Below are 24511 nucleotides of genomic sequence, written 5' to 3' on the forward strand. Positions count from 1 at the left end.
TTTAGAGTGAAACTAACACAACTACAGTCGTAACTAAGCTTATATAATATGGATACATGCATGCACACTTGAATACGACAAAAAGTACACTTTGGCATAGTCATAGTCATAGCCATGGAGAGGCAAAGGGCTGTGTCGGCAGCAGTCCAAGCCTGGGCTATAGGTGAGCCGGTCAGGATGGGCAGTCGGGACAGTGCTTGGAGGGCTGTGTCGATGGGAGTAATGTCGATTAGCTGGGACCCCCCTTTCTCAATCCTCAGTTCCAGTTCTGGATCTAAGGTGAGGTTGTGATTCTTGAAGAAGGCTGGGATTTCCAGTTCTGACATTTAGCTCACATCTCTGTGATTTGAGAGTCTTAGCTTCATTTTGACTCTTAGCTTCATCTCTGAGTCTTTCAAAAAGGTCAGATGACATCAAAGTTAGATCTGCTCCGGTGTCTATCAGGGCTTCAATTCTCACGTCATTTTCCACAGTGACGGCTATGTATAGTTTCCGGGCCACCCCCTTCTCGATAAGGTTCCCCAGGAGTCTTGGTACCGGGGCTTGGGTGCGGACCGGTAGGCAAATAGGGCTGGTCTCGGGTGGTTCGTTAGGGAGGCAGACAACCAAAACAGCACTTTCTGGTACCTTGGGGTGTTGGCCGTCAGTGTGATGACGTGGGCTGGTTTGCTCTGGGTGTGTCGTCATCAGCTGAGGTGATTGGGTGGCGTTGTCACTTGGTGGCGCATTAGCTGGTCCTGTGGTCAGTAGTTGGTCAGCAGGGGTCTGGGTGTTAGGTTCCGTCGGAGGACTGTCAAGGCGGACATTGGGGGCAGGCCTTGCTCCTAGTCATAAGGAGTCCAGCTTGTCTTTCTTGTCTTCCTTGCGGGGTTTCTTCTGGATCAGCTCTTTTAGAACCTTCAGAATCTCTGCAGACTCAGACGTAGCTGCACTGTTCTGCTCCTTTGAGAGCTCAGACTTGGGCTTGTTCAGTGCCTGTCAAGAGGCGTTCTGCCGTCGGCGGTCGGGCTTGAATTTCTGGCCGATGACGGTATGCCATTTCTGGGCCGTCAGCTGGTATCCCACGTGGCGCCACCCTTTGGGTTGTTGGATGGACGTGGCTTGTCCCAGAATTTTTCAGAGCGCCCGGTCTGGTGCTTGGGACGGGCACCCTCATAGTGAGGCTGCCCTCTGCTGGCCGGGAATGGTCTTGGCTCTCTGTTAAACGGTCTGTCACTGTGGTGCATGTGTGCGCCCTCTAGGGCCAGTTCTGGACAGTGATCAGAGACGGGATAAATGGTTGGATTTTTTCTTTTCAGATGCAGCCTTTTGTTTAGAATAAGCCTTGTGGACTAAGTCTCGCAGCTGTTGAATGGACATACTGCGTGGGCAGGCCAAGACTCCCAGCTGATGACTCGCCGCAGGATGCAGATTTCGGAGAAACAGGGTTTTGAAGTTGAAATCTTCCTCCATTCCTGGCTCGTTACGTGCTCCGAAGTAGGCCCTTCGCAGTCGGTTGTAGTAAGCTTGTGGGGTTTCCAGTCGGCCCGTTTAAGGTCCATGGCAGCAAGGAGCCCTTGGTCCAATTCAGGGTCAGAAAACTCTTTGATCAAAGCCTGTCGCAGCTGCTGGTAGTCTGATTTGACAGCTTCTGGCTGCCGATCTAGAAAGCTGCGCACGTCACGGCTGGACGTGATTCTGAGTAGATACAATCTGTCCCATGCATTCACGTTGGCCACGTTTTGCAACAGAAAGTCAATGTCCTGCAGGTACGCATGCTCGTCGTGGCCTTCTGCAGGGTTTGGGGTAAAAGTGGGAATATTCCTCGCTAGCTTGTCCAGCTCTTTGGGAGCCATGCTGTGGCTAGTGGCACAGGTTTTCTGGAGAGGCTCCCACCCCTTTGCTGCTGACGAAGGTTCTTGGATGCTGGACGTCTTGGGCAGTGGGCTCTCACCCCCCTCTTGAACTAGGGATCTTTGACTGGGGAACCTGGGTCCACTGGCCAGGGGAAGCTGTGTGATGTGTGTTTCCCCTCCCAAGTCACTTTGTAGTTTATAAGAATGTTTCAGTTCTCTGTGAACAGTGTACAATTCATCTTTTGTACAGTCCCTTTGTTGTTTCAGAGCAAGGATTTCATTTCGGGGCTGTTTAAGATGATTTTCACAGGCCCTGGCTTTAGCATCCCTTTCTTTCAGTTCGATCTCTGCTCTTGCTAGGAGAGCTTCACCTTGTTGGAGTTTTGCAGTTAGTTCCTCTCTGGATTCCTTTTCCAGCTGCTCTCTATGCTCCGTCTCCAGGTGGAGCTCTGCACGGGCTTTTTGGAGTCTCTCCACCTCCTCCTGTAGCTCGGGGTCAGATTCATCCACTGTCCCACGCTGGTCCTGGGTCTCGAGGAATAGCTGATCGAGGCGCTGTTGAGTGTGGGCCTGGTTCCTCCGGGCCTCCTTGGCCTGGAGCTTGAGCGCTGCTGCTTCCTGCTCCAGGTGGGCGTTGTTCCTTTCGCTAAGCCTTGCCTGGGCGATGAGGTTGTGGGCGAGGCCGCCAATGAGCTTGGCCCATTCTTTGTGGTTGTAGCTCTGGGTCGGATTGTGAGCCATTAATTGATTCAGGTCTTCGTCCAGCTGCTCGCTGCTCAGGTGCTGGAGGTCACCAGCGGCGTTGGTCATGGCGCCCAACCAGGTCTCGAGATGATCCCAGTGGGTGTCAGGGCTAGAAAGAGAAAAACTGAGAGGTAGAAAAAGGAACACAAATAAAAAAAGAATGAGAAACAGCTGTAAGCGCATACACGGCCGCATTGATTACAAAGCCCAATCAGCTGCGTGCGTCCGGCATGTGCAAAAGAAAAAAAAAAGGAAAAAAAAAACACGTGCAGAAAGATCAAACCTGCAACCAGACAGAATAACATTTAATATTCGTGCATTTTTCATTTTCTAAATAAAAATCCAAAATGTACAATGCAAAGCTATAAAGTATAGTTTCAATCATAAATCTAATTACTCTTAATGATTGCAGTCGAAAGTAATGAGTAATAATCTCTTGATATGTTTGCATATTGCAGTTTGCATGTACAGAGAGCCTTCACTGCATGAGATTGAAGAGAAGCAACGCTCCAGGAAAAGCTCAGGAACCCCAACGATGAACGGAGGCAAAGTGGTCAACCAGGACTCCACATAGCAGGGCCCAAGCACAGGAGGCTGCTGCGGCAGAGTAGCCCCTTCCCCTCACCCTTGCACCTCCAACCACGGGAATAGTACCACACGCTACAAGATGACAAACTGAACTCTTGCCTGAGAAAACTTCTAGAAGAACACAGAGGGGAAAAAAGATAATTAAATGTTAACGTTCCAGTCAGGAGTTGAACTCACATTTTATGCAAAAAAAATTCAAAGTTTATTTGATTCACAACAATAGTAATATTCTTTGTTTGGGGTTTATGGTGTGAGAAATGAGCTTTAAAACATTCTCATGTGTTCTTTTTCATGTGAATGCTCTATCACCTCTTCATGCTTTATTGTCGTCAAGAAAAATGGAAACCTTTCTCTTTTTGCTTAATGTCATTGCTTTTGATTCTGTTTGTGGATATTATGCAGATTTGAGCAAGTGTTTCGGCTTTTTTTTTTTTTTTTTGGCCTGTTCATTTTGGTAAGAGATAATATCCATGCAACACTTTCTTAAAAAGTCTTGCCCGCCTTGACGCACCTATGTCCAGCACAAGTACACTGTATGTGTGTGTGTTTGTGTATGTGCGTGTGGCACTGCTCAACACCTCTAAACTGCAGCTTGGTTTCAGCAGGAGTGGGACAATCTTTATAACGATGTACAGCTAAGCTTTAGATGAAAAATTGGTGATTTTCTGTGAATTATTCAAAAATTTCCTTTCACCCAAGCAAACTTAAGTATTATATTTAGCTCAAAATATAACAAGCAACTCAGGAAGCCCTAGTCTTAGAAGTGTGACCCTGACACTAGCCCTGTCCAGTCAAAAGCACAAAGAAGGCCAGTTTGTTGCCCCTGTAGAGTTTTCCAGGAAGTTGACCTGGACAGGGTGGGTGGATTGTGGACTAGAAGGAGTCTGGCATTAATAAGTCTTCCAGTATAAATGGCATGAGAGTTGTGCCCAAATATGCACCAATGAGGTATAACAAAATGCAGAGACTTAAACGCATGAGTCCTCAAAAAAATGTTTATAGTTAAGTGAGAAATGGTCAAATGAATAACATGTATGTGACAAAGAGTGTAGAAACAGGCACCCAATACAAAGATTGTCCAGATCAAATGAGTTTCCAGACAAGAAAACACTGTAACAGGAGTGCGTCCTTTCGCGAACAGACAAACAGAACTTTTTATTTTTCATGTTTGCAGATGTTTTCACCTAAATGAAACATTATCATATATGCATTATGAATAATGAGATGTATAAAATATGCATTGATATTATGAAGCAGAATGAAATTAGGATTGTTTCAGAATAAAAGTATGATACTTAAAGCTTTCACCCGTCACTGCTTTTTTTCCAAGGATTCTCTTGAGCAACTTTACTCAAGTAAGTACGGTGGCGCATTGCTGCCACATACATAATATTTTTTCCACTCAATTATGTTGTAATAATGAGATAAGATGTCGTTTTAACGACATAATTTCTCGTAAAAACAAGATGTTATGTTGTTAAAACAACATCTTTTCTCATAAAAAATTAGATGTTATGTTGTTAAAACGACATCTTTTCACGTAATAACGAGATATGTCGTTAAAACGACATATTTTGTACGAAATATAGTACCTTTATCTGATCTATAAAAGAGTTTAGATTTATATTGCCTAGATCAGTTTATCAATTAAATAGTCTATTCAATTCACATTTATTTGTATAGGCCTAGCGCTTTTCACAATACATATAGTTTCAAAGCAGCTTTACAGGAACTGCATGTCAACCTTACAATTTGGAGTAATCTGTTATCAAAGGTGACTCTGTGCAAGTTATGTAATTTCAGAAATATAGGCTACACTGTAAAAAATAAATGTATTTTTACAGAGAAAAAAACAGTAGAATTTAACAGTAATATCACATTTTGATAGGAACAGGGAAATTCCATAAAAATGCATACATTGACACCAAATGTACATTTTAAATGTTGTTCAACTGATTATATGTGTTACTGAAAAAAAATGCCATTTTCCTTTAATTAAAAGTAATTATGTATTAGTAACCTTACATGTCCTTAAAAAAAAATGTTCATAAATAATGTTTTTTCAGAGTTGGGGAAAATGTTTTTTTACAGAGAAAAAACTGTAGAATTTAACAGTCATATCACATTTTGATCAGAACTGTGAATTTCCATAAAAACGCGTACATTGACATCAAATGTAGTCTACATTTTGTCAGCTATTTAACTGATTATAATATGTGTTACTGGAAAACGCGTAATTTGTGGTGGCACGGGTACCACGTTTTTAAACACCTCACTGCACGGATGTACCCAATAACGATTTTAGGTAGCAGAGCAGAGCATTCATATCATTCGTTTGTTAAAGAGACGATCGGGCGCTGGAATGTGTTGTTTCTGAAAACATACTGAGTGCTCGTTGCCGCCGTTATCAGTGACTGAAGGCAACAGTCAGTGTTCCCTTGTGGCGTGCACAGTCTTCACAGTTCACGCAGAGGAGCGCTTAACGCTATTGCAGAGACCCTGAATTTGTTGTGGTGAAATCACAAAATAAAATGCACACAAATGTGTTCATATTCTTAATAAACAATCATGGATTAACTTCTTTGGTTTTTATGAGAAAAAAAAAAAAATATATATATATATATATATATATATATATATATATATATATATATATATATACACACACACGAGGTCGGATTCGAACTAAGAATCTCCAACTTCTTTGACGAGGATTCAGCCACCAGCCCGTTGAAGCTCAACAGCTGCACACATGATAAAAAATTAGATCTGTCAATAAAATAAAATCAATGTATAATTGCAATTGATTTCTGTGCATCATGTTATTTTTTTCTGCAATCGTTATTGCACATATTTCACATAACACCTCGTTGGCAGAAGCCATTTACACTAGCTCCACCCACCAATGTCTGTTTAGGCTAGACAACACTAAAAAATACAACAAACTACCTAACTACTAAGTCTCAGCTTGTGTAGGGTGTGGGGCGTAAAGCAATAGATGTCAGCCTTTGCTACAAGCGACCATTCTCCTCTCTTTTCCCATCACATATCAAATTGAAAAGACATTAGTTTTTTTATTAAAATGAAGGAAATATTTTAAAATGTAAATAAAGGTCCTAGCGGGTATTTAAGCTTATAAAGGGAAAATCCTACAAATTCATTTAAAGTGAGGTCAAACTGTAAAGATCATTGTCCATGCCTTTTCATTGTGTATTCGGTAAACCCTGACAGTAGTTTTAAACACTAATATAGAGTGTGCAGTGCTACAAATATTTTAGCCCTAGATATTTTAAGGGCATGAACTAATTTAACACTTAAATGTATTGCTCTTTAACAGCATGCAAATAATACTAAAAATAGTAATAACTAAAAATGCTTTGAAACTGACATTTTATTGCACCTTTACAAAATATACCAAAACAGAAAACACATTTTGTATTCTTAATCTCATTTCATTGTCAAGGGCACTTCACATCAGGGGCCCGTTCTTTGTACGTTGCTAACTCAGTTAGCTGGATTTGATTGATGACGATTTGGCATTATCTTGGATTGTTCGGTTCTTCGACGCTCATCCTGGACTTGCTGTCATAGCAACAGGTCCGTAAGCTTAAACCTGCTCGGGAGCAGGCTTATTTCATGTAAACAGGATTAGAATGCATCTTTTTAAGCGGAGGTGATGCTCAAAGTTTGTCCCAGCCACTGCTACTTTCCCACAAGAGTACCCTAATGTAAACCAGGGACAATAATAATGATTTAAAAATAAATTTGCAAATAATATTATAATGTCGTGTAGTATATCATAATATAGACACAGCCAGTTTTACTCATTGAGAGATTCATTCGTGAGGGAATAATTACCTAATAATTTTATTGGAGTCTTACACACATTGGTGGATCCAAAATGGTCAATATTCATATTCATGCATTGTATTCATGTTAATCATTTATGGCTTATGATTTATCAATATTACTTCTGATTTCATATATTCATGTACTCCTACTCCATATATTAATCCTTTAATCCTAAAACTCCTTTATGGTTATTCTTCTTTTAACTTTAAGAGTATGTATGCTTGCTATATTCAATTGTTCTTAAAGTGTTCCAATGTGACAGGTCATGTTGAGTACTGCCAAGTACTGCAGAAGCGATGTTTTCAGAATTAGTTGCTCATTTGAACTTGATGTACCTTTGTATGAAAATATGTCTGTTTCCATTTCTTCAGATATGAGATAATGCAAGATCTGCTATATTCTCTTAAGGGTGACAAAACAACACCTTTTTTTATCTATTTTCATCTATCTTTGACATTTGACCAGTCCCTCTGACCTAGCCATTACACCAACTATGACATAATGGATAAATCTGTTTGCCCTTTTCTTATTAGACCAAAACATAAGTTTGAGTGGGATGTAAGTTTTCCTATGCTTATGGTATAAAACGGACTGGGTCTTTGATAATTTAGCTTTTTCTTTGCTCTTTTGGCTTCTCGCATCTCTTCTGCGTCTTCTACTTCTGGCTGCTCTTGCTTCTTCTCATCTACCTCTCATTTCATCCTTGAAATGTCTTAATTTTGTTCCTTCTTTCTCTGAGTGAGAATCCTGTTGAAAGTGCCCTAGTTATTGGCGATTCTATTACACGGAACATGAAAATAGAGACACCAGCCACCATAGTCACATGTTTGCTGGGAGCCAGAGCACCTGACATCAAAGCAAATTTAAAAGTGCTGGCTAATGCTAATCGTAAATTCTCTAAGATTATTATTCATGTCGGCACAAATGATGTTCGACTTCGCCAGTCGGAGATCACTAAAATTAACATTAAAGAGGTGTGTGAACTCGCAAGTACAATGTCAGAAACAGTAATTTGCTCTGGTCCCCTTCCTGTTTGTCGGAGTGATGAGATAGTTAGCAGATTATCATCACTCAATGGCTGGCTGTCTAACTGGTGTCTGCAGAATAATATAGGTTTCATAGACAATTGGAAAAGTTTTTGGGGCAGACCTGACCTGTTGAAAAGAGATGGTATCCATCCCTCCTGGGATGGTGCTGCTCTTCTCTCCAGTAATATGGCACATAGTCTTAGAGCTAAAACGTGACAAACTGGGGCCCAGGTCAGGAAGCAGACATACTAGCTAAACCGACCGTCCGCTAGCTGCCTCACGTCACAGAAGTCAGATAAATCCCAACACATAGAAACTCTTTCACCTAGATATTATCACATAGAGACTGTGTCTGTACCCCGAATTAGTAAATACAAAAAACTTCCAAACCAATTTAAGGGTAAAAATTTAATTGATGTTCAACGAATAAAAAACAGAGATAATACTGATAAACAAATGATAAAGCTTGGTTTGCTGAATATTAGATCCCGTTCTTCAAAAGCACTTATTGTAAATGATATTATCACAGACAATAATCTTGATTTGCTGTGTTTGACAGAAACCTGGCTAAAACCAGATGATTATATTACTTTAAATGAGTCTAGCCCTCAAGGTTATTATTATCGACACGAACCATGTCGGAGAGGCAAAGGGGGAGGTGTTGCTGTAATTTATAGTAATATCTACAGTATTACTCAAAAGTCTTTCAAATATAATTCCTTCGAAGTGATGGTGCTTTATGTAACATTATGTAATGTAAGTGACAAATCCCATCTGACATTTGTGCTGGCTAATGTATACAGGCCACCGGGGCACCATACAGACTTTATCAAAGAATTTGCTGATTTTCTATCAGAGTTAGTACTGGCTGCAGATAAAGTCCTAATTGTTTGTGATTTTAATATCCATGTAGATAATGAAAAAGACGCATTGGGATAGGCATTTACAGACATTCTAAAGTCTATTGGAGTTAGACAACACATGTCAGGACCCACTCATTGTTGTAATCATACTTTAGATCTAATGTTGTCACATGGAATCGATATTGATGCCATTAAAATTTTGCAGCAGAGCGAAGACATCTCAGATCATCATCAAGTCTCGTGAATACTACATTTAGCCAAGGCTGCAAAACCGCCACCCTGCCAAAAACATAGTAGAACCATCACTTCTTCTTTTTTTCTTTTTTTTTTTTTTATTATGCAAACAGACAATTACAATATTTACAGATGAGAAATTAAATGCAAAATACAAATACAAAGACCAACAAAATGTACATAACCACCAATAAGATTTGTGTGTGTGTGTGAGTGTGTGTAACTGTAAGTGTAACTGGGTGTGGGAGTGGAAATATATGAATAAAGGAGCATGTAGGGAAGTACAACAGACATAACCAGAGTTTAAAAAATAAAATAAAGAAAAAAATTTAATGACAATAATAATGATGATGATAATAATAGTCACACAATAATAATAATAATCACACAGAACACTGGAGAATGGAGGATGAGGAGGGTGACAATAGCAATAGTAATAGCAATAATAATAATAATAATAATGATAAATTCAATTAATACGAAATGACAAATAGTAATAATAGTATTAGTAATAGTAGTAATGATAACCATATTAAATAAACTCATTTCATCTTGAATGAGGGGGAGGTTAAAGGATCAGGAAGAGAATGAATAAAAATAATAGTAGTAGTAATAGCAATGATAATAATAATAATTGTAATATTGATACAGTTATTATTAATAATAATAATAATAATAATCATAATAGTAGTAGCTGTAATAGCAATGATAATAATAATAGTAATAGTAATATTGATACAATTATTAATGATAAGGTATTAAAAGGCTGCCTCTGATCTCCCCATGGCCATGGCATAGGTTAGATCCCCGCCAGTGTCATGTTGCAACGGGGCACCAAGGTGAGATGCTGCGGGGCCCAGGGGCCCAAAATCCACACCCATCTCCAGCTGCCACACACATGCCACGCTTACCCTGTCTTTGCGGTTTTTTTTTTGTTTTTGTTTTTTTCTTTCCAAATATGGCTGCATTCATTGTTATACTCATGATAGGCATGTGTATGTCAACTAGTGTATAATGCATTAAAAAAGCATGGCGTGCAGCGTGGAACCAGCCCAGTGCAAAGCCCAGGCCGCCACGCCCATGCCACACTTACCCTATGTGTGTGTTATTTTTTTTTTGTTTGTTTGTTTTTTCCCTTTGCTCCAAACTTGTTTTATGCTCCAAATGAATGTGTATGCACCTCATCTAATATGTGAAGCATTAAAACAACGAGACATGTTGTGCTGAACCAGCCGGAGACAAGAAATCAAGGCGAAGGTACAAGCTGGAGGGCGAAAGTCCAAGGCCCCCGGCCTCACATCACACCCACCCACAACTAATCAGAACCGCACATGGCAGGGACTGGCAAGCCACGGCCAACCAGGGTCCAGAAGCAGCGAGAGTGAGAGTGAGAGTGAGAGAGAGAGAGAGAGAGAGAGAGAGAGGGAGAGGGAGAGAAAGAGAGAGAGAGAAAGAGAGAGAGATTTAAATATAATTTTAAGTATTTTATTTATATGTGATATTAGTCGGTGTTGCTACCTCTTCCTGACCCCCCTCCCCCCAATCATGTGTGAATATAGATTGTGTATCATTGAGGATGGCTTCAGACAAAGAAGGTCAGTGGATTCATGACTGTTGGAAATTAATGAGAGATGACCAAGAAGGATGTAATTCTGATGTATTATTTTGAGTAGAAGTAGACAAGTTTCCCATGGAGATGTATTCTATTAGTAAATTTTTCCAAGTTGTAATGTGTATGGTGTTCCTTGATTTCCAGTTCATGAGGATAGTTTTCTTGGCGATAGTTAGAGCCACTAGGAGTATTTGACTGTTTGTACTGTTTAAATTGACTATGGATATGTCACCTAATATACAGAGGGAGGGAGACAGTGGGATGTGACATCCCATAAGGTTGGATAATGAGTCAGTAACATTCTCCCAGAATTTTTTAACTGAGGTGCAATGCCAAATAGCGTCTAAATAGGTGTCTGGAGTGTTTTGTGTGCAATGTGAACATGTTTCTGAACTAAAACCCATTTTAAATAATTTCCTTCCAGTGAGGTGAAATCTATGAAGTACTTTATACTGTATAAGTTTTAAGTTGCCGTTTTTTGTCATGAAGTAGATGTTTTTGCAGATTTGTGTCCAGAAAGCGGCATTGGGAGCAATGGATAAGTCTGATTCCCATTTAGCATTGGGTAGGCTTAATGTGTTTTCCGTTTATATATTTTGGAGAGTAATTTTTTTGGGGAGGTTATATTAATTAGCTCTGAGATTGGAGGGGAAAGGTCTAGATTAATTGTCTGAGTGTTGATTTTTGATTGAATAGATGATTTGATTTGTAAGTATTCCAAAAAACAATTGCTCCCAATGCCGTATTTCTGGACCAAGTGGGAAAATGGTGCCAGGTTGTTATTAAGGAGGATGTGTTGAAGTTGTGTGATGCCCTTATCTGCCCATGTGCGTAAGTTGAGTGGCTTCTTGTTAACTATAAAATCTGGGTTATTCCAGATCGGGGTGTATTTAAATGGTGCAAGAGGGGTGTCTGTGATTTGATGAAATTTCCAACAGGCTGTCAGAGCTGCTGCTATTGTTGGTGTTTTAAAACAGTGATGCTTTTGATTGTCTGATTATAGAAAGGTAATTCTGAAATTTTAATGTCCTTACAAATTGACTGTTCAACATCTAGCCATGTGCTTTCTGATGGGTTAGGATGAATCCATTTGTATATATTTTGGAGCTGATTGGCCAAAAAGTAGTGGTAGAAATGTGGTGCTTCCAGTCCTTGTGTTTTTGGTTTCTGTAGTGTAGTCAGTTTAATTCTTGGGGTCTTATTTTTCCAGTAGAATTTAGTGACGATTGAATCTAGTGATTTAAACCAGGTGAGAGTGGGTAGTGATGGAGTCATTGTAAATAAATAGTTTAATTTAGGGAGTATAGTCATTTTAATTACTAATATTCTGCCCATAATGGATAGTGGTAAGTTCATCCAGCGATGAAGGTCATCATTTATTGTTTTAAGTAATGGAGTAAAGTTGAGTCCAAACAGCTCTGACAGCCTGGGGGGAAACATTGATGCCTAAGTATGTGATATAGTTGGTGCACAAAGGAATAGGTGGTGTCTGGGATGTCACATCCAAGCTGTTGGAATGTAATGAGAGTATGGCAGATTTACTCCAGTTGATCGAGTATTCAGAGATATTTGAAAATGAATCAATGAGTTTAATCGTTTCTTGTAATGATGATGGGGGGTCTTGTAAATATAGTAATATATCATCAACATAAAGACTAATTTTGTGGTGCATGTTTAGTGTTTGAATTCCTTTAATGTGGCTGTTTTGACGGATGGCTGCTGCTAACGGCTCAATGAAAATGGTGAATAATGAAGGGGAGAGTGGACATCCTTGTCTAGTCCCCCGTTGCAGTGTGAAGATATGTGAAATTAGTCCATTGGTGATGACAGTGGCTGAAGGTGATGTATACAGAATTTTGATCCAATTAATGAATGACTCCCCAAAACCAAACCTCTCTAATGTGGAAAACAGGAATTTCCAGTTGACCCTATCAAAAGCTTTTTCTGCATCGAGAGTAACTATGATGGTTTTGGTTTTTTGAGTTGATGAGTAATGCATTAAGTCAAAAAGTCTGCGTGTGTTGTTGGATGAAAGTCTAACTTTGATGAAACCGGTTTGATCTGGATGGATTATAGATGGTGTGACTTTTTCTATTCTATGCGCTAGTGCTTTGGCAATGATTTTAATGTCTACGTTGATTAGGGAAATCGGACGATAAGTTGTCGGTAATGTTGGGTCTTTATTTGGTTTAAGAAGGAGTGAAATTGTGGCTGTGTTCATATTATCTGGGAGTTTTTCTTTTTGTTTTGATTCATTAATCATACGGATGAAGAGTGGTGATAAAATGGACCAAAAGTGTTTGTAGAACTCAGCAGGGAATCCATTGAGGCCTGGTGCTTTATTGTTTGGCAAAAGTTTGAGGGCATTAAAAAGTTCACGTTCTGTTAAGGGCGATTCAAGAGTATTTATTTGATGTTTACTGAGTTGAGGTAGGTTGATATTGTTGAGAAATGAGTCAATGCCCATCACTTCTACCACTAAAGATTGCTTTAAAAATAATCTTCCTGATCAGTTTCATCTCCTTAGCATACCACATAGCTTAGAAGAACTCGATGTTGCAACAGAAACTACTGACTCTCTTTTTCAGCACATTAGACTCAGTTGCTCCTTTGCGCTTAAAGAACATTAAGGAAATTAGCCCAACGCCGTGGAACAACGAGCACACTCGGGCCCTTAAGAGAGCAGCCAGAAAAATGAAGTGCAGCTGGAAGAAAAAAAAAAACTAGAAGTTTTTCGCTTTTCGTGGAGAGAGAGAATGATTGAGTACAGAAAGGCCTTAAAAACTGCTAGATCTCTCAAATCTCATAGAACAAAATAAACACAACCCTATGTATTTATTTGACACAGTGGCTAAATTAACGAAAAATAAAGATTCAACTTCTGATGTTCCCAAACAGCTGTCATGGAGTCACAGCCAACACCCACCAACACCAATGCATCGTCACCAGATCTTCACGCTCCACCCACTTGTTCACAGTCTCCCGAGTACTAATCACCTGCACCTGCACCTCATCACTAGAGACACTATAAAGACTCTCACTCCCTTCACTTCAATGTCTGGTCTCGTCTCTCATACCTGGACTCCTTACCCGATACTCACCTGAGATTCCTGTGTCTTCCTTCTTCCAGTCGTCATCCGTCTCCTGTTCTCCATTCTCAGTCGAACCGTCACCTGCAAATACAACTACTGTTATTCTTCAGCTAAGTGACTGAAAGTTCAGAAAGTGCTTGTTCATTGACTCACCTGCATCCACTGTATACCTGGGTTTGTGCCTCTGTCTCTAATAAACACCTGTTGTTCACTCACTGCCTCCGTCTGTGTCCTGACAACAGCACAGCAGTAATGACTTAATGAACTTCTTTACTTGCAAGATTGATAATATCAGAGAGAAAATTATAACCACTACTACAGTATCGCGTCAGTGCATTGTAATGTTCCTGAGGAAAAATTCCATTCATACGCTGCTTTAGGAGAGGAAGAATTGTCTAAACTTGTTAAATCATCAAAATCAACAACATGTATGTTAGACCCTATACCGAGTAAGCTATTGAAAGAGATGCTTCCAGAGGTCATAGATCCTCTTCTTAATATCATCAATTCATCATTATCACTAGGATGTGTACTGAAAACTTTTAAGCTGGCTATTATTAAGCCTCTTATTAAAAAAACAACAACTTGATCCTAGAGAATTAGTCAATTACAGGCCGATCTCGAATCTACCTTTTCTGTCAAAAATACTACAAAAGGCAGTATCATCGCAACTATGTTCCTTCTTAGAAAGAAATGGTATCTGTGAGGATTTCCAGTCAGGATTTAGACCATACCATAGTACTAAGACTGCTCTCATTAGAGTTACAAATGATTTGCTCTTATCATCAGATCGTGGTTGTATCTCTCTATTAGTGTTACTGGATCTTAGTGCTGCATTCGACACTATTGACCACAACATTCTTTTGAATAGACTCGAAAACTATGTTGGCATTAGTGGAATTGCATTGGCATGGTTCAAATCATACTTATCTGACCATTATCAGTTCGTAGTAGTAAACAAAGAGGTGTCATATCGATCACAAGTTCAATATGGAGTACTGCAAGGCTCAGTACCAGGACCGTTGCTTTTCTCTCTGTACATGCTACCCTTGGGGGATATCATTAGAAAGCATGGCGTTAGTTTTCACTGTTACGCTGATGATACTCAGCTCTATATTTCTTTGCGCCCTGATGAAACTTACCAATTCACAAAATTAATGGAATGCATAGCTGATATAAAAAATTGGATGACCAGTAATTTCCTACTACTAAACTCAGAAAAAAACAGAGTTTCTAATTATTGGACCAAAAACCTCTGCACGTAATAACCTAGAATACTGTCTAACACTTGATGGCTGCTCTGTTAAGTCTTTGTCATCAGTTAGGAACCTGGGTATGCTCTCTGATACCAATCTCTCATTCGAAAGTCACGTTTCTAGCATCTGTAAAACCGCATTCTTCCATCTTAAAAATATATCTAAACTACGACATATGTTTTCAATGAAATATGTGGAACAGTTAGTTCATGCGTTCATGACATCAAGGCTAGATTACTGTAATGCTCTACTAGGTGGTTGCCCTGCTTACTTGATAAATAAACTACAGCTGGTCCAAAACGCAGCAGCTAGAGTTCCTACTAGAACCAGGAAGTATGACCATATTAGCCCGGTTCTGATATTCTGATACAGCACTTCATTGGCTCCCTATTAAACATTGTATAGATTTTAAAATCTTGCTAATTACTTACAAAGCACTAAATGGTTTAGCTCCCCAGTATCTGAGTGAGCTCTTAACACATTATAGTCCTTCACGTCTATTGCGATCTCAGAATTCAGGCCAATTAATAATACCTAGAATATCAAAATCAACCGCAGGCGGTAGATCCTTCTCCTGTTTGGCACCTAAACTCTGGAACAATCTTCCTAGCATTGTTCGGGAAGCAGACACACTTTGTCAGTTTAAATCTAGACTAAAAATGCATCTCTTTACCCTGGCACACACATAACACATTATCAATTTATATTTTCAAATCCATTAAAGGATTGTTAGGCTGCATAAATTAGTTCAGCCGGAACCGGGAACACTTCCTATACCACCAGATTACTCGTTACATCAGAAGAAGAATGGCATCTATGCTAATATTAGTCTTTTGGTTTATCCGGAGGTTTACCGTAGTCAGCCGGATCCAGGCTGTATCCAGATCAGATGGAGGACCTGTGCCTAGATATGACGACAACGCAACCCTGAAGTGGCAGCAGAGATTGAGTCAACTAGATCATCCCTGTGAAGGCCTCACCGACACGACAGCCAGTGGCAAAGATTCCCAACAAACCGTCCCATACCGGTGTGATGAATACGATCTTCAACTAGATGGAACTGGACCAAATATTTTGACTGTTACAATCCCAATTGGACTTATGACCTGTAACGTTGCCTGAATCATAAATCATGCACTGTTTGCTGTTGCCCAGAGGAGAATTGGTCCTACGAGTGAGCCTGGTTTCTCCCAAGGTTTTTTTCTCCTTTCTTATCACTGTTTTGTCATCTGATGTCACCTGATGGAGTTTGGGTTCCTTGCCACTGTCGCCTCTGGCTTGCTTAGTTGGGGACACTTGATATTCAACAATGTTTTTGATCTGCCTGCATTGACACCATTGTATGCGAACAGAACTGAGCTGAACGATGACATCACTGTTTTCTCCAGTGCTGATATATAGATAAATGAACTAATTATTGATTTTTACAACCGAATGAATCAATACTGAATTTACTTAAGCTGGACAAAATTATTCACCAGTTATCACTGTAAAGCTGCTTTGACACAATCTGCATTGTAAAAAACGCTATTTAAATAAAGGTGACTTGACTTACAAATACTAGAAATCGTGAATATAGGCTGTTTCCTTAAATGTCCAGAAATTCATCAAGTTTTTCGTCAGGTGTTTTTTAAAAATATATTATGTCATTACGTTGCCGTCTTGACTCCAGCCAATCGCTGCATTGCTGATCGTGGTTTCGAGTATCGATACATCTGCCCTTTTCAGGGAACGCGCAGTAATATTAGACAACTTAATCCAGATATTTTAATCCAATCCGCAAATTCGTTTGAAGAACCAAATTAGCCAGAGTTCAGTTATCACGATTAGAAGATCTAGCATCTGTCAAATCATCTCAGATGTAATAAGCAAGGTACGAAGAACGGACCCCAGGTCAAGTATTTATCTCAACATTAAAACAATGTAAATTACATTGAATTTACAATCTAGGAGGCATAACTACTCATATTCATTTTTGTCCATTTACTGCTACATATCCACCATTGTGCAGTGAACGTCATAAAATAAGAAATTATACAAAACAATAAAATATAGAAGTACAAAAGACTAAACTTATTAAATTATGACACAGTGTTGCTGTAAACAAGTCAACAAGCAGTTTATAACTATAGCAAGCTTTTAAAATAAAACCATGGAAATAAATGTAGCGTCTGGACCAATCAGACACACAATTATTCATTATATTTAATGAATTATCCAGAAACTCACTCTCTCAAAGTTCTGTGAACCCATCCCCCTAAAACTGCAACTAGCATCCCAAACGTAGCTAACACACAGGCAGAACTAGGTGTCCTGTTACAGGACACAGGAAGACTGATAAGAACTTTTACAATGAGAAAGAATTTTGCAGAGACTAGTGACTCTGACTTCATTCTTTCTGAGAAGGACGAATAAACCCTTTTAATCCTATATATTCTATATATAACCACTTGAGAAATGTATAAACATGTATCCAATTTTCCCATCTCATGACTTTGCTTTTATAGGGTTTATTCTATGTATTAATTCTCTCTTTTGAACTATTTTGGTATTAATGTTTCAGAGTTGAAAATTTAACTAAAATCACATGGGTAGCATGTTTGGTATCGATGGACTCCAGCTTCCGTTTCCTATTTGTTAATTAATGTTACATGTTGCTAACTCTGTGACACATTAGTATTATATGAATCTAGAAGGTTCTTCTCTCATTCATCCAGTCCAGTGTCTTATGCTAATATCCTGCCAAAGGCACAAAGACTCATAAAGTTCCATCCGAAGGGACAACTCCTTATTGGCTCAGAGACCTCAAGAGGGTGTGACATCTTCACCCTTTAAAATCACTGATCACAAGATCACAGCCTCTCTTCTTCATGCAAGTATCAAACTTAGTCTCATTATTTGATACATTACGAATCCTTACCCCTTTTAAAGAAGGGTGTGTTAGAACTAAACTGATGGTTTGCTCAAGGCTGTTGATCTGCTGAATTTCAAACAATGCTGTAACTTCTTGCTTTCCTGTATTCTGCTTCAGCTCTCTCTTTCCCTTGGTAAATTGCATGCATGTATGTGTGTGAATGTTAGAGTAGCTTAAGTGTTTAGTCTAGTTAATAAAGTCTTGTTCATGTCATACGTAAGGTCCGTGTTATATGCTCTCATACTGGAGTCCCTAATCGTGCCGATTTTGACTACATGCTCTGAGTAGTACTGTACAATAAGAATGTTATTTCCCATAACCTGGAAATGAACATTTCTTAGAATTAATCAACAATTAACACTGTGTGTTCATTGGACAACAGGTTAATTGATTGTAATATTAATTTTATTACATTAAGTTAATTTTATTAACTGATCCAAATATTTATAATTAATTATAACTAGTTATGATTAATTATTCATATTTCTTTTGAGCTAATTTGCGACATAAATAACATTTCCAGCAAAAGCCATGCTTCAAATGTGACACAAATGTGTAGCTACATTTAAAAAAAAAAAAAAAAACCTGTTGGGCCTGGATACTAATAATACAGAACAAGTCCTTGGGAAATAAAACATATTTTGAAGGAACATAGGCATGCGTTACAGTACAAAAAGTTTGTCCTGTACTGTTGAGAAGAATGTCACGTTTCTGAATGGCTGCATCTACGGGGAAACCAACAGTTATAATTAAAACACAAACCAAAAGAAGAGCAGAAACATAAATGAGCATTTACAAAATTATCTAATTTGAAGCCACACACTTATTTTAGTTACTCATAAAAACATTTGTGTAGTTTATCAGTGATGAATGATAAACACAGACAATAAAGCCACTGCTATGTATACAAGATGGCACAGAGATCCCTGCTCAAAATACTATACCTGTTAGTCTCCCCAGTCAAATGCAGCAATTTTTGATGTGAGACTCAATACTTTTGGGTTGACAGAGTACACTCGCTTTTTCTCTCTCTTTTCCACCTTGGTACCTTTATGAGGATTTATCCTGAAGATGCACCTTTAAAAAAACAACAACAACAACAATAATAGTAACAATAACCTTAATTTCTGCACATTTCTTAACCTAGTGAATGCAGCCTATGACTTACCTTTGCAAGAATTCTAGTGTGGCCTCCAGTTCTACAGGGTAACTGATGTTCAATATGTAGTAGAGGGAAAACATCAGACACAGGGCCTCAGTAAATCTGAAAAGATGGTCATTCACAATCATCTGGTCTACTGCTACCATGTATAAACTGGCTGTCAGTGGGTTCTCTCCTGTGAACAAACAAAAATCAGCAAGCAATAACATTTACAGAATGTGAATTCTGCCGATTTTATATTAAGTCAACCACAATCAGTAATTTTGTGGTGTAAGATTAAAAATTAAGTGATCACATTAAATGATACCCACCACACACTATACATGGAGTAGGTGGAAGCTGCTCTGGGCATATATCATTTGGAACACAAGTGTCTTCTACCATCACAAGAAACTGGTCTTGGTCATTTTTGAAATGGGCAAACAGGAACATCACTGCCCCACAAACATGATCCCCTCCAGTTCGAATCTTGGTGAGGATTCTCCCTGCTCTGCTTGCTCTCTCTTTGCACTGAAACAAAGTATTCTAATATTCTTCAGAATTTACTGGTAGTGGCTTCTTCAAAGCTGTCGTTCATGTCGATGCCAGCTCTTTAAAGTGTGCTTTCATTCCTGCTGCCTGGAAAAGATATGGCCACTCATCAAGTAACTCTGCGGGTTCCTTTCCAAATTGGATGTCATTTATTTGGGAGGTGTAGGTAGCAGTCATCAAATTGTAGATTGTCTTTACATTGCTTTCCATATTTTGAAACATTTCAAGCAGTTTTTTTTTTTTTTTTTTGCTGCAATTCTGACATTTCTCCAACTGGCAACTGGGGTTCTGAATTCATACAACCATACTCCAATTTCCGTTTCTTTGACTTTTCTGGCATATCACAAAGTGATCTAGTGGTAGCTTTTGCTCTTTTTAAATTGTCAATTCGACAGACTAGTTGTTTAAGGAGAGAGTCATATCCACATCTTACAATCTGGGAATTAAATTAATCTCTTAAGGACTTTGGGTATGCAATCATAATTTATCGGGCGATTTCTGATACATGTTTTTTTGTTGGACATTTACTGACTTCTAGGATTTCAGAAGCAACAGTGCGAACCAACTGTCTTCTCTCAGAGCAACTCAGCCTTTCCCCACTTTTAGTCTTCTTCATAAAACTTGCTGGCATTTTTTCCCACGGAACAACAAAATCATACTGCCAGTCATTGTCAGGAACCAAAGTTTTAGTGCTAGTGTCACCTAGAGGATAAACCAATGTCCACATGTTAAGGGAATGAACAATAATTAAATATTTAAAGTAGCATTCAGTTCTCAATATTCCCATTTTCTTTGCAAATTGGGAATGAAATTATTGTCTGCTTCTTCTAAAGAAATTATATACACTGCTGAGCCATTACATTATGACCGCCCCCAGCTTAGAGCAGTGAGTGCCAGTGTCACAGGTGCAGTTCACAGAGCAGTATATATACACACACACACACACACCACCTGAGGACCGGCTTTCTGTCAGTAGAGTGCTTGGTGTCCGAATGAGTGACCAACTGGGAAAATGGTGAATACCAATGTATGTTTGAAGAAGGACAAACTGTGATGGCACGGTGCCTCAGAACTTTGACCTTGGAAATGGCTCGCCTTGTGGGTTGTTCAACTGTCGCTGTAGTGAGTATGTTTCAGAAACAACGAACCATCATCCAGCCATGTGATGTCCACAACTCAGTGATGCCAGAGGGGAGCTGCAGGGCCACCGTGTGACAAAACACCAGCAGCAATACAGTGGTGACCAGAGCAATGTGTCAAAGCACAGAGATTATCGCAGCCTTCTGCGCTTGTGCCTGTGTAGCCAACTACTAAGCTGCATCCCCATGATAGGGGGCTGCAATGAACTGTGTGCTGTGACACATTGCCCAGGTCACCACTTTTGTAATTGCTGATGATTTGTTGCACTGTGGCTTTGCGGTCACTGTGAACAATGCGCAACCATCCCCTCTGGAATCAGGACGATTGTTCGTTGTCTGGCCATCCATGCACCACTTTTGAAACATACCCATAAGGTGAGCCATTTCCGAGACCGAAGATCTGAGGCACCGTACCATCACAGTTTGTCCTTTATCAAACTTCGGCAGCTCTTCCCATTCTTACAACAAGCACTCTACTGACTGAAAGCCGGTCCTCAGGTGGTGTGCTTATATACTGCTCTGTGAACTGCACCTGTGACACCGGCACTCACTGCTCTAAGCATGAATTAACAGAATTGACAAATTACATGTCCTGCTTTCAAAAATTTTCTTACTAGTTTAATGTTTAAGATCATATTTTTACTCACATCTTCCAGTTGAAGTGCTTGATGATGAAGTGGAGCATCCAGGACCAGGTGAACCTGATGCATCAGAAGTGTATTCAGCAGATGGATCATTTGTACAGTTTTGCTGAGTGGAAGTAACAACTAAATGGCATAAACGACAAAACTCGCATTGATACCATACTGTTGAAACATCAGCAAACATTGACATACTGCACAATACGTAAAGAATACGAAATACAAAATACAGAATGAAAAAGTCTGGTGTGTTATTTGTCAATTCAAGTGAATGCATGTTATACACATTTGTATGCAGACCATTGATTTGAAAACTTACTTGGGATTTGGGCAATTAGTTTTCTTGCTTCATTTGGTTTTAGGAAGCCAGCTAGATCCTGTTCTTTCAGAAACTGTAGGTCATCAATGGTCTCCACACCTAGGCTTTTCAAACCCTCTAGGGCTAATTTTGAAGTAGTTGGGTTTGGGAACAAATTAGCAACAAACTGCAAAAATGCATCCATCACTGCTAGGAGAGGAGAGATTTTTTTTCTACAGATTAACAACGCTGTGCTTGAGAGTAATTACTTTTAGTCCCATAAAACTATATTCATTTAAGGGATAATATTCCAGACAATTTTCAGGCAAAATCTCAAAAAGTCCATAATCAGACAAATACAATGCAGAGTGGGGAGTCACAAGGAAGGTCACTTCATCATCTTTTAACAAAAATCAGATCAATTTGTCCAACTTGCAAAATAGAATGATCCTCTTCACATTTAAGGCAAATAAAGTTCCCTTTCCTATACAGAGTTCCCTTGTACTCTACCTGTGTTGCAACAGAGTCTGGTTCATTTAGCATGCTTGTCTCAACAGCTTTGTGCACAGCATCACTGTACAAATGAGAAGTGTATAATCAATTCAACGCTATTAAGCTATGGTGAAAAAAATGACCTTGATATGCTTGAAGGAGTTGATGGTTGATGGTTGTGTGCCAATGTCTTGCATACATTTTTGAAGTTCTGTGCCCTTCTTACACTTCTTTTAAAGTTGGAATGTTTGCTTTTGAATCTCAATGACCATAAACAAATTAACGGTCCAAGTCTCAGAATGAGTGAAGGATAGTGAAGCATGTAATGATGCTTCAGTTTCAGTTTGTCCCCAGGAAAATCACTTCTTTTTTACAAAGTGTGCCAAAAAAAGGCAAGATTAACAGCTACGACGCCTTCAAACAAGTCATGGGCAATGCAGGGAGGAAGGCCGGGCTGAGCAACATGAAAATATTTCAGCAAGTTGAAAATGGAGTCAAACTTCAACCCAATTACAACGTTTTCTTCAGTCGTCTTTAGAGTTTCCACTGCCACCTTATAAGAATCAACTGTGCAACTGGGGAACTTACATTCTGAAGTTCACTGCGTTCTACCAAGCAATACCTACAGCAATACTTGGCAGTGCTGAAGTTCTGTGAGTAACCACCAATGCAGTGAGAGCCCAAATTATCACCGACAATGGCCACAATTGTGGCACATACTATGTCACCTGAAGATGTCACAATTCCGTTCTCTTCAAGTTCTTTGACATCTGCCAACAACTTATAATAATTAAAATCTCTCTCATAACACAACAGTAATAATTGAATGTTGTCAAAGCATGACCTGTAAAATGGCTCAAAGTTGCCAAGTGTAAAATACACTCCAACCATTTTGTGGGTCTTTTTAGCTGACCCAAGGGGGTTCACAATCTCAAAGGCATCCTGGTACAAGATAAGCTGAATTCTCAACTCAGGCTCCCTAAACAAGTCATTGGACTTGAACACAGATCCAGATGTCATGTCACAGAACACATCAAAAGAGTGTACACGCTGAGGCTTGGCACACTGCTCCTAAACTACTTGGTCTTTCAACATGGTTTTTAAAGTGTTCTTCAATGGAATACATTGTGCATGACGTAGTTTTTTGTTCTCATCACGACCAAGATACATACTCTGTGGATGCACCTAGGGAAAGTTTTTTTGGTAATACTGCCTTCTTTGGTATTCTGTGGAAAGTAACGCATTACAAGGGCCTGCAAATCATGGCCCTGCAAAGCCTGCACAACACAATCAACATCAACCTGTGAAAGGGTTGTTTTCTTTGTGTACTGATGACAGGTATCATTTAAATTGATATCATTGATGATGGCACCAGGTATTTGGCTTGCAGCTGTATATAAAACAGGCAAAGATTTTTCATGTACAATGACTGTGTGTTAGATTTAGTCAGGGAATCTGGGAATTCATTTTCATCACCTCCATCCTCAGTTACATCAAAACATGCCGAGGAAGAAGATTGGTCAGATAAAGTAATTTTTAATTTTGCAAATGTTGAAGTCCTGTGCTTTCGTGAAACATGGGCCGTAAAGCTTGATCTCAAACTGAATATTTTGTCACAATTTTCAAAAGGACAACATACAGGTGGACAACATACAGGTGGATATGTAAATATGCAAAATATGACCTGAGATGAGAAAGGACTTTGTTCATGTCTGGGCATTTCTGCTGACAGTTTGAACTGTTGCAAACAAATGTGGCCACTAAATCATTCAAATAAGTTTGTTGTCTTTTGTGATGGCGATAAACATGAGCTTTAAGAGCATTGTATTTTGTGAACTTAAGTTTGCAGGCTGGAAAACAACATGGATATTGAGCATTTGCTAACGTATCCCTTAACAGTCTTAAAAGGGCAATCACAAAATTTGCACAAATACATCCATATAGTTGAAGGTAACACACCTTATACGAAATAGTTTGTCCATCCAATGAGTCTGCTTCCTTAAGTTCTAAAAATAACACAAATAAATAAAACAACGAACCAGAACCGGACTCTGCTGCAATAAAACAAAATAAATAAAATTAACTAGACAGTTCTGTAGCCCAATTACTATTTGAAGTCTTCCAACAAACAGTCTAGCGACTTGCATGAAACCTTCATGATCTAAACTGCAAGATGAATAGCTTACAATTTAAAACTTATGTAATTAGCCATTTCCACCGGTTTGCCATT

General features: G+C 39.2%; 1 protein-coding gene across 7 annotated transcripts in view; it reads left to right on the forward strand.

Annotated features, from left to right (window-relative positions):
• The window catches only part of fgf12a (fibroblast growth factor 12a), a 202770-nt gene extending 198296 nt beyond the window's left edge, over positions 1-4474 (forward strand). For all 7 annotated transcript variants that reach the window (XM_051877764.1, XM_051877745.1, XM_051877726.1 and 4 more), the window contains one exon: positions 3038-4474. In XM_051877764.1, the coding sequence (XP_051733724.1) occupies positions 3038-3153 (116 nt within the window). In that variant the 3' untranslated portion in view covers positions 3154-4474. The remainder of the gene's footprint in view (positions 1-3037) is intronic.
• The last annotated feature ends 20037 nt before the right edge of the window (positions 4475-24511 follow it).

This window comes from Ctenopharyngodon idella, chromosome 2, assembly GCF_019924925.1.
Source record: "Ctenopharyngodon idella isolate HZGC_01 chromosome 2, HZGC01, whole genome shotgun sequence".
Taxonomy (NCBI): Eukaryota; Metazoa; Chordata; class Actinopteri; order Cypriniformes; family Xenocyprididae; genus Ctenopharyngodon; species Ctenopharyngodon idella.